Source organism: Dipodomys ordii, unplaced genomic scaffold (genome assembly GCF_000151885.1).
Source record: "Dipodomys ordii isolate 6190 unplaced genomic scaffold, Dord_2.0 Scaffold202, whole genome shotgun sequence".
In the NCBI taxonomy this organism is placed as follows: Eukaryota; Metazoa; Chordata; class Mammalia; order Rodentia; family Heteromyidae; genus Dipodomys; species Dipodomys ordii.
Genome location: NW_012267418.1, coordinates 807,605 through 821,807, shown reverse-complemented (window position 1 = coordinate 821,807; position 14,203 = coordinate 807,605). Strand labels below are relative to the sequence as shown.

Genomic DNA, 14,203 nt, shown 5'->3' with positions numbered 1-14,203 from the left:
TGTGGCTTAAGGGTAGAGTGCTCGCTTTGAGCTGAAGAGCTGAGGGACAGTGCCCAGGCCCAGAGTTCAGGCCCCACGACCGGACCTCCCCCCCCCCAAAAAAAAGTTTGAACTCAGGGCCTGGGTGCTGTCCTTGAGCTCTTTTGCTCAAGGCTAGTGCTCTACTACGTTGAGCCACAGCTGTACTTCCAGTTTTCATGTGGTTTGGCTTTGAACTGTAACCATCTGATCTCAGCCTCCTGAGTAACTAGGAGTACAGGCTTGAGCCACCAGCACCCAGCCAGTCAGCATATTTTGAACATAAGCAATGAATGTATTAAAGATCACTAGAAAGAAAAGTCATTAAAGAGCAACAAGGGAAGGAGAAGGGCAGACATTTAATTTAATAGTATTTGGAACAGTGCTAGCTACACCCACCTCATTCTACAGTAGCTCTTGTAAGATCTATGGCTATTTAATAATATTTCCAAAAGAATAGAACAACAAATAAATGGAGCTTCTGCTATCATTCTCTGTCATCTCCAGAGCAAACCTTTATGCTATTGTATATGTATATTAAATTAGTTTAGAATATAATTAGTATATATAATTTAGCATACATATTAGTATATAATGTATAATACATATATACACTAAATTAGTTTAGAATATAGCCAAATTTAGTTTACTTGGACAAAACTAAGATGGGTAGTAATACTTTTGGCTTGGTTTGAGCCAAAGTTACAGAGGGTGGGGAAATATTATGGATAGGCATTAACAAATGTTATTTGTGGGCTTTAATTTTTCTTTCTGGAACATTAGTAAAATTGAAAATTAGAAACCTCTATCTGGGCACTATATATATATATGTATATATATATCTTATATCTAAACTATATATAAACTAAATTTCAGTGCTCTCATAGATAGAAAGAGTGAATGAGAGTATTTTTCTTCACCCAGAGGTATCCCTTCAGATATTTGCAGGTAGAATGAAAATAACCCAGATCTCAGATCCATAATATGAAGTATACATTTTTACTGCCCAGGAAAGACACAAACTCTTTCCTTGGGTTGGGAAAAGGCAGTTAGAAAATCTGTGTATAGGGCTGGGAAGTTGCTCAGTGGTAGAGTGCTTGCCTTGCATGCATGAGGCCGTGGGTTCAATTCCTCAGCACCACATAAGCAAAAAAGAAAAAAGCTGGAAGTGGTGCTGTGGCTCAAGTGGTAGAGCGCTAGCCTTGAGCTGAAGAGCTGAGGGACAGCGCCCAGGCCCAGAGTTCAGGTCCCACGACTGGACTCCCCCCTTAAAAAAAAGAAAATCTGTGTATAGAGGCAAATACTAAATAAGTCCCTAGGTATATGAATATACAATCAGACTTTTAAATCGCTCACTTTTTCCTCTGAAGACCTAAGTGGAGAAACCACCTGTCTATCAGCCATACATGGTTAATCAAGTTGACTATTTTCAAGTTGATTTTTCCTGTGGTTGGTTAGACTCAGTGTGAATCATGAGAGAATAGGACCTTCAACGAGAGTCTCAATCCAAGTAGCATTAAGATAGGTATCAAGTTGCTGAAGCCAATCTAGAGCCAATCTTTTACACAGAGGTAGTATTCACGGTAGGGCTTGGAACCCATGAAGGCCAGCACTCTACAACACTACAAGGTCTTAATCTCAATTTCATGGGTTCCTCAGATCACCCTACCCCCCCCCGCCCCGTTGTATTTCCCCTAAGTCTTATCTTTAAACACAATGCGATCAGTGCTTGCTTAGAGGGCTTTGGATATAGTAAGAAATTACTTATCTAAAACCTGCAGTAGAAATAAAACCATAGCAGCAGAATTGGAAAAGCCACACTTAAATAGCTAGAAATAATCTAGGTAAGAAACTGAATGAATTTCAATATTATTGATTCTACAGCTCTGATCTCTCCTTCCATTTACCCTCTCTAACCAATCCCTGCTGTGTTTTCTTGTTGTTGTTGTTTTCAACCTTCCAGCTTTACTCAGTAAGGATGCCCATTATCTGCCACTCATCCCAACTCTCCCTCTTCCTTGATTCCACTTGGCCCAGTCCCTCTCCATCATCTCCTACCCATATGGCAGATGTGTTCTTGTCTCTTCTTGATTCCCTCCTCAACTCCCTTTCCTGTCTTTTCAGAGGAACATAAGATCATCCAGGCGGAGTTCTATCTGCTTCCTGACCAAAGAGGAGAATTCATGTTTGACTTTGATGGTGATGAGATTTTTCATGTGGATATAGCAAAGAAAGAGACAGTTTGGAGGCTTAAAGAATTCGGACAGTTTGCCAGCTTTGAAGCTCAGGGTGCCTTGGACAACATAGCTGTGGACAAAGCCAACCTGGACATCCTGATGAAGCGCTCCAACTACACTCCAGATGCCAATGGTACTGCCTCTCAACTGCACTCCCAGATGTGGGAATCCATAGCTTTAAAATAGATACTTCAGCAATGTCTGCCATATTATCATGACTCTCGCTCTGAGGCCTATCTATGCCTCAGAAAACCCTATATTCTCATGGTACAAGCCCAAGAATTTTCTAATAGTTATCCTTCCTTAATATCTCTGCCATACATGAGCACTCACTGCTCTGAGTCTATAGGGTATGTATGTGTGGTGGTGGGGGTGGTGGGGAGATGGATTAAAAATTAGGTTCTTGGATATTTTATATACTTCAAGCTTGGCTCTAGCAGATCAGAGATAGGCATTGGCGAATGGGGCATACACTTCTCAGGGCCTAATTCCAACTGCTGCTTCAGATATGTTTGTACCGCAAGTCAGTGTAGAAGGTCGAGACTGAGAAGCAAGCCTAAAGATAGGATGCTAATGCCTGTCATGTGTCCTCCAGTGCCTCCAGAGGTGACCGTGCTGTCCAGCAGCCCCGCAGAAGCAGGGGAGCCCAACGTCCTCATCTGTTTCGTCGACAAGTTCTCTCCTCCAGCAGTCAACGTCACCTGGCTGAAAAACAGCAAACCGGTTACCACGGGGGTATCAGAGACAGTCTTCCTGCCCAGGAATGACAACCTTTTCCGCAAATTCTACTACTTACCCTTCCTGCCCTCCATGGAAGACTTTTATGACTGCAAGGTGGAGCACTGGGGGCTGGATAAACCTCTTCTCAAGCACTGGGGTATGCAAACACCCTTCAATTCTCTGCCTATTCTAAGGTTTTCCTCCCTTGATGCTTGTGACTGGGCCCTCAGAATTTAATGTTTCATAAGCTCTGCTGTAATTTCACACTCCTCCCTGCTTAGATCTACAATTGCCTCGACACCGAATTCTATTTTTCTCTTCTTTCATTTATTGATCACTAGTGTTCAAATGGGCCCTCCCTCCTTTTACTACTACCTACTCTTTTCTTTCCCTCCAGAGTTGGACCAGCCAGCTCCCCTCTCAGAAACCACAGAGAATGTCGTGTGTGCCCTGGGCCTGATTGTGGGTCTGGTGGGCATCGTTGTTGGAACCATTTTTATCATCAAGGGTGTACACAAAGGCAATAAACAACGCCGAGGACCTCTGTGAGACCTATGGAGGTAGGTTTGGTATGGCCAGAAGAAGACAGTATGGCGGTGTCTGAGGGAGGGAAACACATAGGGAAGTGGACATGTGACACTACACAGGGAAAGAAAAATTGGACTTCTTGATTTCTTTTTGCTAGAAAGAAATCAGGCAATGGTATCATCTGGTTTCCCATAGCCTTGGGCTCTGTCATCACTTCCCATAGATGTAATTCCAAACCAACCTTCAGTCTCAAGACCAGTGGATGTTAGAATACTGCATCCTGATTATTTAGGCAGGGAACCTCAAGGTTTAGGCACTTATTGAATTGTATTTTCTAAGGCAATCCTTCAAAGCATTTCCAGAGCCTGGCATCTTTAGAGTTAGGGTGAGTTCCTGGCATGAAATGGAAATCCCTTAACAGTCAAGGGCTATTTCTGATCTTAGAAGTTTTTTTATTTTTGTTTTTGGTAGGCTATAGGTCTTGAATTCTGGGCCTGGGCACTGTCCCTCAGCTCTTCAGCTCAAGGCTAGCACTCTACCACTTGAACTACAGCACCACTTCCAGTTTTCTGGTGGTTTATTGGAGATAAGAGTCTTTCGGATTTTCCTGCCTGAACTGGCTTTGAACCACAATTCTCAGATCTCAGCCTCCTGAGTATCTAGAATTACAGGCATGAGCCACCAGTGCCCGGCCTTAGAAGATCTTTTAAAAGAAAAGCTTAAGGCAGGCACTGGTGGCTTATGTCTATAACCCTAGCTATTTAGGAGGTTGAGATCTTGAAGATCAAGGTTTGAAGAAAGCTGGGGCAGCTGAGAAACTTCAATCTTCAATTAACAAGGAAAAAATGCTGAAAGTGGAGGTGTGGCTCATGTGATAGAACACCAGCCTTGAGGGTAAAAGCTAAGGAAGAGCATAAGATCCTGAGTTCAAACTAGTATTGGCACAAAAGAGAGAGAAGGAGAAAAGGAGGGAGGGAAGGAAAACAAGAGAGAGAGGGGAGACAGGGAAAGAGAGAGAGATAAAGGTCATACAAACTTGAAAAGTTGGGTTTACAATTCAAGATGGTAATGTTACAGTTGACATTTCCAAAGTCAAATGATTAGGAGGATTGGGGAATATCTGAAAGAAAGAGCTCAGAATATTCATCTTAAGCTTCTTAGTAACTAACTATATGTGTCTCATTACAGGTAAAACCTACCTTAGAGGTTCAGTGAAGAAATTTCTGCTTTCAAAGCTTTCCGAAGCTGATAAATGTCCAGCTGTTCGCATCACTGAAAATAGGTATCTTCAGCATTTTCTAAGCCCTAAACATCAAGAGTAGAGATGTCTTCCCCACTCTCATCCTAGCCTAACAGAGAACTGGGTGCTTGTCCACCATGGCTTCCCTTGTCTGCTCTCCCTCTATCTCCTTTCATTTTATCATTGCCATGTAATTCCTCTCTGATAAATTCCATAATGTCTGTCTCCAATATGGGACATGCTGAGCATTACATGGAGAAAACTTGCATGCATTTCTCTGAATTATGATTTGTCTACCTGCAATAAACTTTTTTTTGTGGTGTTTTTTTCATGTCTGATTCAGTTCTTAGTGGGATTGGGGTGGGGAAGGGTGGTAGGGTTCTGAAAAACATACATGGTCAGTTGGGTACCAGTGGCTCATGCCTGTAATCCTAGCTATTCCGGAGGCTGAGATATGAGGATCGTGGTTTGAAGCCAGCCTAGCCAGAGAAGTCCTCATGAGACTTTTATCTCCAATTAGTCACTTAAAAACTGGAAGTGGAGCTATGGCTCAAAGTGGTAGGTACTAGTCTGAGCAAAAGAGTTTAGGGGCAGTGCCCAGGCCCTGAGTTCAAGCCCTACAACCAACCAAAATATCCCATATATATATAATATGTGTAATATATATATATATATATATATATTCCTTCCATCCTGAAATATCTGGCTGCTGAATGTATCTAAAAGATGTGAAATTAACCAGAAATACCCAGGTTTATTAGGGTTTATTCTCATTTCAAGCATCTTGAGAATATTGAGGATGCAATTTAGGCACATTTGTATAACTTTTATTCTAAAATAAGCAAGGCATGCAATTGAGAACACAGTAAAACATATAGAAGTATAGAAAAAAAATCTGTCTAAATTTATGTTCTTCCATGTAAGAAAGATTGTTTGATGAACTTTACTTTTCCCCCCTATTTACTTCTTAATTGTTTTTATAAAGGTGATGAATAGAGGGGTTACAGTTACATAAGTCAGGTGAGTACATTTCCTAGACTTTGCTTTTTAGAGCCATTTTAAGTTGACACAAAACTTGTGGAGAAAATATAAGGAGCTGTGATTAGCCCCTTCTGCAACTGTACCCTCCCCTCGGGTTGCTCCTGTTATTTAAATCTTGTGTTAGTATTCTACATTTGTTACAACAGATTAACTAATAATGCTATTTATTATGAACCAAAATCCATAGTTACATTAGGGTTCACTACGTATTATACAGTTCTGATAAGTATATGAAGTCATATATCTGTTATTATAGTGTCACACAGGTCATTTTATTGACCTGAAATATTGTTGTGTTGTGAAATAATCCTCCTTTCTCCCCTCCTATTTCTTGTCCTTAAAACTCTATAGATAATCCCAGCTTCTCAGGAGGCTGAGATCTGAGGATCACAGTTCAGAGTCAGCCTGGGCAGAAAAGTCTGTGTGAGATTCTTTTTTTTTTTTTGGGTCCGGTGGTGGGGCCTGAGCTGTGGGCCTGGGCGCTGTCCCTCAGCTCTTCATCTCAAGGCTAGCACTCTACCACTTGAGCCACAGCACCACTTCCAGCTTTTTTTTTGCTTATGTGGTGCTGAGGAATCGAACCCAGGGCCTCATGCTTGCAAGGCAAGTGCTCTACCACTGAGCCACCTTCCCAGCTCCCGTCTGTGAGATTCTTATTTCCCGATTAACCACCAAAAAGCTGGCAGTGGAGTTGTAGCACAAGTGGTAGAGAGCTAGCCTTGAGCAAAAAAGCTCAGAGACAGTGCCCAGGCCCCGAGTTCAAGCCCCAAGAGTTTCCCCCCCCCCAACACACACACACACACACACACACACACACACACGCACACACACACGCACACACACAAAAACCCAACTGTGTGAAGCAGATAATTTTCCACTCTTTGTTTATTTGAGCAAAACATAATGGAGAAAAGTGGCAAAGGGGTTTTCAGATGCCTGGGAGGCAGGGAGGGATGAAACAAAGCATCTGTGAGAGGATGGGGGGAAGGTACTGGGGCATGGGGTTAGCCACGGGGGTGGACAAGGCCCTCAGCAAGGACATGACCTGTCAGGTCATGGAGCAGGAGAGAACCGGGTCCTAGACACATTCTCTGTTTGGATGAATGAGACGCATTGTCCTCACTTGGAGCGGTGGGGACAGAGGTCCCTCCTTCGGTGCGGTCACCTCCACTTCAGCTCAGACATTCTGCAGGAGACACAGGGCAGCGGTGTTTCAGGACTAACCCTGCAAACTACTTCCTTTCCCATCTCAGGGCCCCCAGCATTGCAGAAAGAAGAGAAACACATAGAAACTTCCCCCAAGGCCATGGCTCTTCAGAGCCCAGGCCTTTTATTAGTGGTGAGTAGAAGTTTTAGACAAATTGTCCCATCAGAAATTTGGATCCAAAATCCTCCCCATTATTATTATTTTTTGTCATTGTTCCCATCTGATTCAAGGGAAGAAAATCTGTGTCTGAGAGGAGATGAAGGGATGTTACCTATTGGCTGATGTCCAGAGCGTCCTGAGAAAGGAAAAGAGAGACAGGAGCTTACAAACATGGAGGTGAGCGGTCCCCAAATTCAAGTCCTCAAGCTCCCTTCTGGCACCTGAACCTCCCTTCGCATACTGTCCACCCAGGTGAGGCAGAAAGCAGAGCACAGACAGAGACCAGCTGACCCAGGAAGCCAGTGATAAATGTCTCTTTCTTCCTTCATTTGTTGCTGGTTCTCAGGTTGATATTTCTAGGCTGCTTAACCTTTCAATATAGTTAACCAGAAACGATTTATAAATTTCCAGGACATTTGAGATCACTTAAAGAAAGGCTTCATTGATATCTTGAGAACTAATCTCATCAAAGACATGTGTGTGTATGTGTGTGTGTATATACATACACATATACACATGTTTCCTATATACATATACATATATATACACATGCACACAAATATATATACACACATACATACTTGAACCTTGAACTCAGGGTCTGGGCACTGTCCCCCCCTTTTTTTCTCAAGGCTGGTGTTCTACTACTTGCGCCACAACTCCATATCTGGCTTTTTTGGTGGTTAATTGGAGTTAAGAGTCTCATAGATTTTCTTGCCTGAGCTGCTTTGAACTGCGATCCTCCGCCTCCTGAGTAGCTAGGATTACAGGTGTGAGCCACTAGTACTCAGCAAAGACATCTTTCTTACCATTGTGATTCCTGAGATGGATGAACAGCCCCACCCCAAGGAAGAGCAGACCCAGCACAAAGACTGCGACTCCGCTCAGCATCTTCCTCTGTGTAGATCCAGATCTGGCCCCTGGGAGAAGAAGCTAGGCTTAGTGATTTTTCACTCCAAATCCAACTTCCCCTTGTTAAGACCCTGGGAATCAGAGCTTGAGAACTACCAGAAGAAGCCTGCATTGGAAGAAGCCTGCCTGAGAAGACTTTTTTTAACATTTAATTTAATTTTATTGTAAAGGTGATGTACAGAGGGGTTACAGTTACATAAGTAAGGTCATGAGTACATTTCTCGTTGAACGTTGTTACCTCCTTCCTCGTTTTTCTCCCACTTTCCTCCCCCCCCAGCTCCCCTTCCCACCAAACTGTAAAGTTCATTTCCAACATAGTGTCTTGTGAATATCATTGTAGAAGAAACATTTTAAAATCACACTGAGTCGCTGTAAAATTCAAGCTGTGAACTTAACTATGGCTGTCTTGAAACACCACCAGATAAACAAACAGTTTGAGACCCAGTGGGGCTGAAGAATTTATCATGGATGAAAAACAAAGCTGAGATTAGCTCTTTTGGATGTCAGGAGGAACACTGCATCGCTCCTCTTCACAAGTCACGATAAACCCAAACAGGCAGTAATGAAAACTGTCAACCTAGCTGCATAGGAGGCTAAGGACTAGGGATTACAGTTCAAAGCCAGCCTAGACAGGAAAGTCCATGAGGCTCATATCTCTAATTAACCACACACACACACACACACACACACACACATATACACACACAAGCTAGAATGGAGCTGTGACTTAAGTGACAGAGTGCTATAGCACCCAGGTCCTGAGTGTAAGCCTCATTAATGGCACCAAAAACAAACAAAAGTCCAATCTATCCCACTATTGGTAGGTCAGTTTCACACTGTGCCCAGTAAACCCTGTCAGTAGCTACACCTGTAGTATTTCATTGTTACTTGTAGAAACTGCGGTGCTAAGGGGGTTGTCTTGTTCTAGTTCCCTTCCAGAACTGTGACCAAAACCCTATAGGTTCCTTTTGCTCTTATTCTTGCCAGAAAACCCAAATCATACCATCTGCTGCACTGGTGACCTTTATCTGACTGCATTGGCAGGCTTGGTCTACCAAAAAAAAAAATCTTTGCTTTTTCAACTACTTCTTGCTTGCAAACATCTGACAGGTAGGAAGGTAACCAAGTCTTGCAACCAGTTGGCAAACAGATATTTCATGGCTCAGGGTTCCAGAGCCTCAAAGGCCAAGATCACAGTGTGGACAGAACCAGTTCCATTTGAGAATGGTGAGGGAGCATCTTCTCTGGAAGGGACTCTCTCCCAGCTTCTAGTAGCCTGGGGGTGCCCCTTGATTTATGGGTGGCATTCTCCCTGGGTCTTTGTATTGTCTTTCCTCACTGTGTATTTCTCAGTGTCCAAATTTCTGTCTCTATAAAATCTCCAGTCATTTTAGATTAGGGCCCAGCATAAGGATCTTATTAACTTGATTATCTCTTGTGAATACACTATTTCCAAACCAGGTTGCATTCTGGGGTACTGAGAGTTAGGACAGCCAAATACAATTTTGGAGTCAGGAACTGTCACCCAGAAAACACCTAAGCCATCTTTTTTTTTTGTCAGTTATGGGGCTTGAACTCAGGGCCTAGGAGCTGTCCCTGAGCTTGTTTGCTCAAGGCTAGTGCTCTACCACTTGAGTCAAAGCTCTACTTCTAGTTTTCTGGTGGGTAATTGGAGATAAAAGCCTCATGGACTTTCCTGCCCAGGCTAGTTTTGGACTGCAATCCTCAAATCTTAGCCCCCTGAGTAGCTAGGATTACAGGTGTGAGCCACTAGCACCCAGAGTTCTCTATCCCTTTAATCTCAGCCTTTCCCTCACTCCCCATTTCCCATGAATTCCAATTCTTTGTGTCCACTTCTGATCACAAGAAAATGGCTTGATTCTGTTTTCTCTACTTCTACTTGCATCCTTTCTCACTTCCATTTCTTCTTGACACTCAAAGCAGCAAGCTAGGTTTTCAAGACTTGGTCTCAGTTTTCCACTTGTCAGCCAGGTTACAGGCTAAGTGAGAGATGTGTATCTCTTTCTAGTTATAACTGTTCTCTAGTTTTGTTATCTTTTCCCTGGGAACCAGCTGGGCACTGATACTGATAGATCTAGAATTGCACAGAGTGCTATTTATTGGGAAACTAAGAGGTAGAAGTGTGGTTCTGGGTGGCAGGCAGACAAAATAAACGACTATGATTTGGGTCTGAAGAACAGAAGTATATACTAGTCAGGATCAAAGTGACTTCATAAAATTGAAATTGACTTGGTGTATATTCATCAAATTTCAGAGTCAGGCACCTTCTTGGCTCCAGGGTTTGGTAGTAAAGTTCAACATGGTTTTTTCTACTCTTAACTATGTAGAAAAGCCCAGCTAGTGTTACGCTAGAACAATCATGGAGGTTATAATTAAAGATGTCCAGGGCCTTGAATCAGCACAGTGACAGGGCTACTGCCAGCCGTCTGTGCCGAACAAAGCAGACGAGAACATGAGCAAATGAAAATGGGGTGTATGGTGAGGACAGTCCTAACACTGATAGAATTTATAAGCTGGGAAACTTTGCACTCACTCCACTCCACAGTGACTGGACTGTCCAGGCTGGGGTGCTCCACGTGGCAGGTGTAGATGTCCCCCTGTTGGGGGATAATTTCCAGCATCACCATGATCTGGAAGGTCCAGTCTCCATTCTGGACCAGGCCTGTGGACACCACCCCAGCCTTCTCCTCCTGGCCATTGCGGAACCATCTGACTTCAATGTTGCCTGGGTAGAATCCATGCACAGCGCACACCAGGAGGTTGTGGTGCTGCAGGGGTTCAGTCTTTGTGGGGTACACGGTCACCTTAGGCATAACTAGAAGAGAAAAGTGGAGAGAAGTCAGAAGGTAGAACAGTCCACCCTGGTCCTTTGCTTTTCTAATCTCTGGCCTCCTCAAAGCTTGCTGCAACCTCGAATTGAGTCCTCATAGCAGGAATTCATTCAATTTCACAAATACTAAGAAAAAACTGTAGGGTTTTCCCCCCCATAGCTTAAAGTAATCAATCCATTGCCAAAATTGTAAGAGGTTCAAACTTTTGCAAAGCACATAGTGTGGCTTCTGTACTTTACATACAACCTGTTAAAATTGTTTTCAGGAGAAGGCAAAGGACTGAGGGAGAGAGATAGAGGGGTGCATTTGATCAGGGTACATTGTGTGCATGCATGGAAGTATCAGAATGAAATCCCCATGTAACAATCAATACATGTTAATAAAAGTTGTTTGAAAAGTGTAATTTCTGGGCAGGTTAGGTTTAGATCAAGGCTCTGCTTTTCTGGTTGATTCTGGAGGAATGTTCTATGTTGCCCTGTGCCACCGCTCTCCTACTTGCATGGGAAGATACCGATACTGACTTCACATGAAGATTAACATATCCAAAATGTATAAAGCAGTGACTGGAATGTAGTCTTCAATATACAGTTGATATTTATGCCCCTTGTGTACTTTGAGAGAAAATATGACTCAAAGCAATGTGGATGGATCTTCAATGCTACCAAACAACCACACACCTTAAAATGCATCAGAACTGATTCTGTCCTGGGAGGCAGATGCATGTAGAGGTAAATTCATAGGAATCCTGAGGAGAAGGAAAGAGTTTTAGAGTTCTTAGGTTTACACTCAGCTGAGGAACCCATCTCCTTTCCTAAATGAGCATGCCTACTATTAGAATTGTTATGATCTTCCGACTCTCTAAACTGACATTTATGGACAGGACTCATTGGACTTATGGACTTGGACTCCTTGCGTACTTACAACATGTGCTTTGTTGCTAGGACAACCCTTCATATGACCATGCTCAATGAAAGCATTTATTTAAAGGAGGAATTTAGGGGGAAGTATTGCTTCACTACTGCAAATGATACATTTAAGAATTATTGAAAGAGGTGACATTGATCAAAATGAGTTCTATTCATAAACTGACATGTGGAATTGAAACTCTTCCATACAAGTACTAAAAGATAATGTGGAAAACTGAGACAGTGAGGGAAGGGGTAGCATTGTCCAAAAAGAAATGTACTCATTACTTGACTTATGTACCTATAACCCCTCTGTACATCACCTTTGTAGTAACAACAAAAAATAAAAATAAAAAAGTGCAAAAAAGATAATATGGAAAAAAATGATTGGAAAAAACTAGAAACTCTGCAGAATTTTTAAATAAATATTTATTTAATTATCTAACTAAATAATTAGATAATTATTAGATAATAATTAATAAGATAAATAATTAAATAAAACTGTTAAGATTCTTAACATAGAAAGTAATAGAAATATAAATCATAATCTGAAGAAAATGCCAGAGCAAATAACAAAGTATTAATAATCTTACAGCATGAAACTCCATAAACTGAGGAAAAAAACCTCAGGACCCTCAGCTAATAGACAATAATGATTCTTAGAGCAGTAATGATAATTGCCCAATAAAAGTGAACTATGTTCAGGAGACACAGAAATCAAAGACATAGAAATTGACTGGGCAATTGGGTGGTTCACGCCTGTAATCCTAGCTGCTCAGGAGGCTGAGAACTGAGGATCGTGGTTCAAAGCCAGCCTAGGCAGGAAAGTTTGTGAGACTCTTATCTCCACTTAACCACCAGAAAACTGGAAGTGGCGCTGTGGCTCAACAGGTAGAGTGCTAGCTTTGAGCTGAAGAGCTGAGGGACAGTGCCCAGGCCCAGAGTTCAAGACTTATAACCAGACCAAAAAAAAAAAAAAAGACAGAAATTAAAATTAAAAAGAAGTTTTTAATTATGTGTCATTACCAAAAAGTTTTTTTTAAATCAAACTAAAGGGCCTCGGTTGCAAATTACCTTAACTATACAAAGAAATATGTCACTAAATAGTATTAGCATTATCTAGAAACAGTATCTAGGTCTGCTAGGCCACGAAATTATAATTTAAAAAAGCTAGTTCTGCAATTTTCAATGCCGTAAATATATACAGACAAAGAAAGCAGGAAACATTTACCTAAAAGAAACCTTGGGGGAAACAAAGGAGGAAGCAACAATGCTTGATATGTACTCATTACCTTGCCCATAATTGTAACCCCTCTGTACGGTATTTTCACACGCACACAAAATAAAAAGAAAAAAAAGAAACCTTGGAAAGGTGGGAGGTGCACACACACACACACACACACACACTCACTCACACTCACACACACACACACTCACTCACACTCACATGTGCGCACGCGCAGCTTAGCTGCCCCCAGCCCCACACTCACCTCCTTGTGATGACAGGAGTATGTCAACTAATGGATAGTCATTTCTGCACCTGTCTACTGAAGCTCGGTAATTGTCCAGCACGTCCTTCTGGCTGTTGAGTTCCTCGGCGATGGGCCGCCCCAGCTCAGTCTGAGCGCGGAACTCCCCAACGTCGCTGTCAAAGCGCAGGAACTCCTTCTGGTTGTAGATGTATCTGGTCACGCTCCGCACTCCCTCGGTCCCATTGGGAAAATAACACTCACCCTTCAACTGCTGCATGAAGCGTGCTGAGGACAGAAACACGGTGTGAGCTGGGCTGGGGGGGCAGCGGGGTGTGGGGGGGTGGCACCTGTCATCCTAGCTAATCAGGAGGCTGAGATCTGAGGATCGCCAGCCTGGGCAGGCAAGTCCCTAAGACTCTTATCTCCAATTGAGTACCAAAAGTCCTGTGGTAGCCTGACTTAAACCTTTAGTACCACAAGGGGAAAAAAAAGTGCAAAATCCATGGGATAATGGAGCACCAGGAAATCTTGCTTGCTTGCTCCTCTCTCTTTTTTGTTTCTTTGTTTCTTTCTCACTCCCTCTTTCTCTCTCTCTCTCTTCCTTCCTTCTTTCTTTTTTCAGTCATGGGACTTGAATTCAGGGCCTGGGCACTGTCCCTGAGCTCTTTTTGCTTAAGGCTAGTGTTCTACCACTTTAAGCCACAGTGCCACTTCCAGTTTTCTGGTGGTTAATTGGAGATAAGAATCTCACAGACTTGGACTGGGAAGGTGGCTCAGTGGTAGAGCGCTTGCCTTGCATGCATGAGGCCCTCGGAAAAAAGCCGGAAGTGGCGCTGTGGCTCAAGTGGTAGAGTGCTAGCCTTGAGCTGAAGAGCTGAGGGACAGCGCCCAGGCCCAGAGTTCAGGTCCCAC

General features: G+C 42.8%; 2 protein-coding genes across 2 annotated transcripts in view; one reads left to right on the top strand and one right to left on the bottom strand.

Moving 5' to 3' along the window:
- Window positions 1-5,074, top strand: part of LOC105999872 (HLA class II histocompatibility antigen, DR alpha chain) — a 6,789-nt gene extending 1,715 nt beyond the window's left edge. The window contains exons 2-5 of the mRNA XM_013035019.1: window positions 2,143-2,388; window positions 2,851-3,132; window positions 3,373-3,535; window positions 4,692-5,074. Of these exons, the coding sequence (XP_012890473.1) occupies window positions 2,143-2,388; window positions 2,851-3,132; window positions 3,373-3,524 (680 nt within the window). The 3' untranslated portion in view covers window positions 3,525-3,535; window positions 4,692-5,074. The remainder of the gene's footprint in view (window positions 1-2,142; window positions 2,389-2,850; window positions 3,133-3,372; window positions 3,536-4,691) is intronic.
- A 1,583-nt stretch (window positions 5,075-6,657) lies between these two features.
- Window positions 6,658-14,203, bottom strand: part of LOC105999835 (HLA class II histocompatibility antigen, DRB1-12 beta chain-like) — a 10,583-nt gene continuing 3,037 nt past the window's right edge. Inside the window, exons 2-6 of the mRNA XM_013034963.1 lie at window positions 13,310-13,576; window positions 10,617-10,898; window positions 7,960-8,070; window positions 7,263-7,286; window positions 6,658-6,970 (exon numbers count right to left, since the gene is read on the bottom strand). Of these exons, the coding sequence (XP_012890417.1) occupies window positions 6,957-6,970; window positions 7,263-7,286; window positions 7,960-8,070; window positions 10,617-10,898; window positions 13,310-13,576 (698 nt within the window). The 3' untranslated portion in view covers window positions 6,658-6,956. The remainder of the gene's footprint in view (window positions 6,971-7,262; window positions 7,287-7,959; window positions 8,071-10,616; window positions 10,899-13,309; window positions 13,577-14,203) is intronic.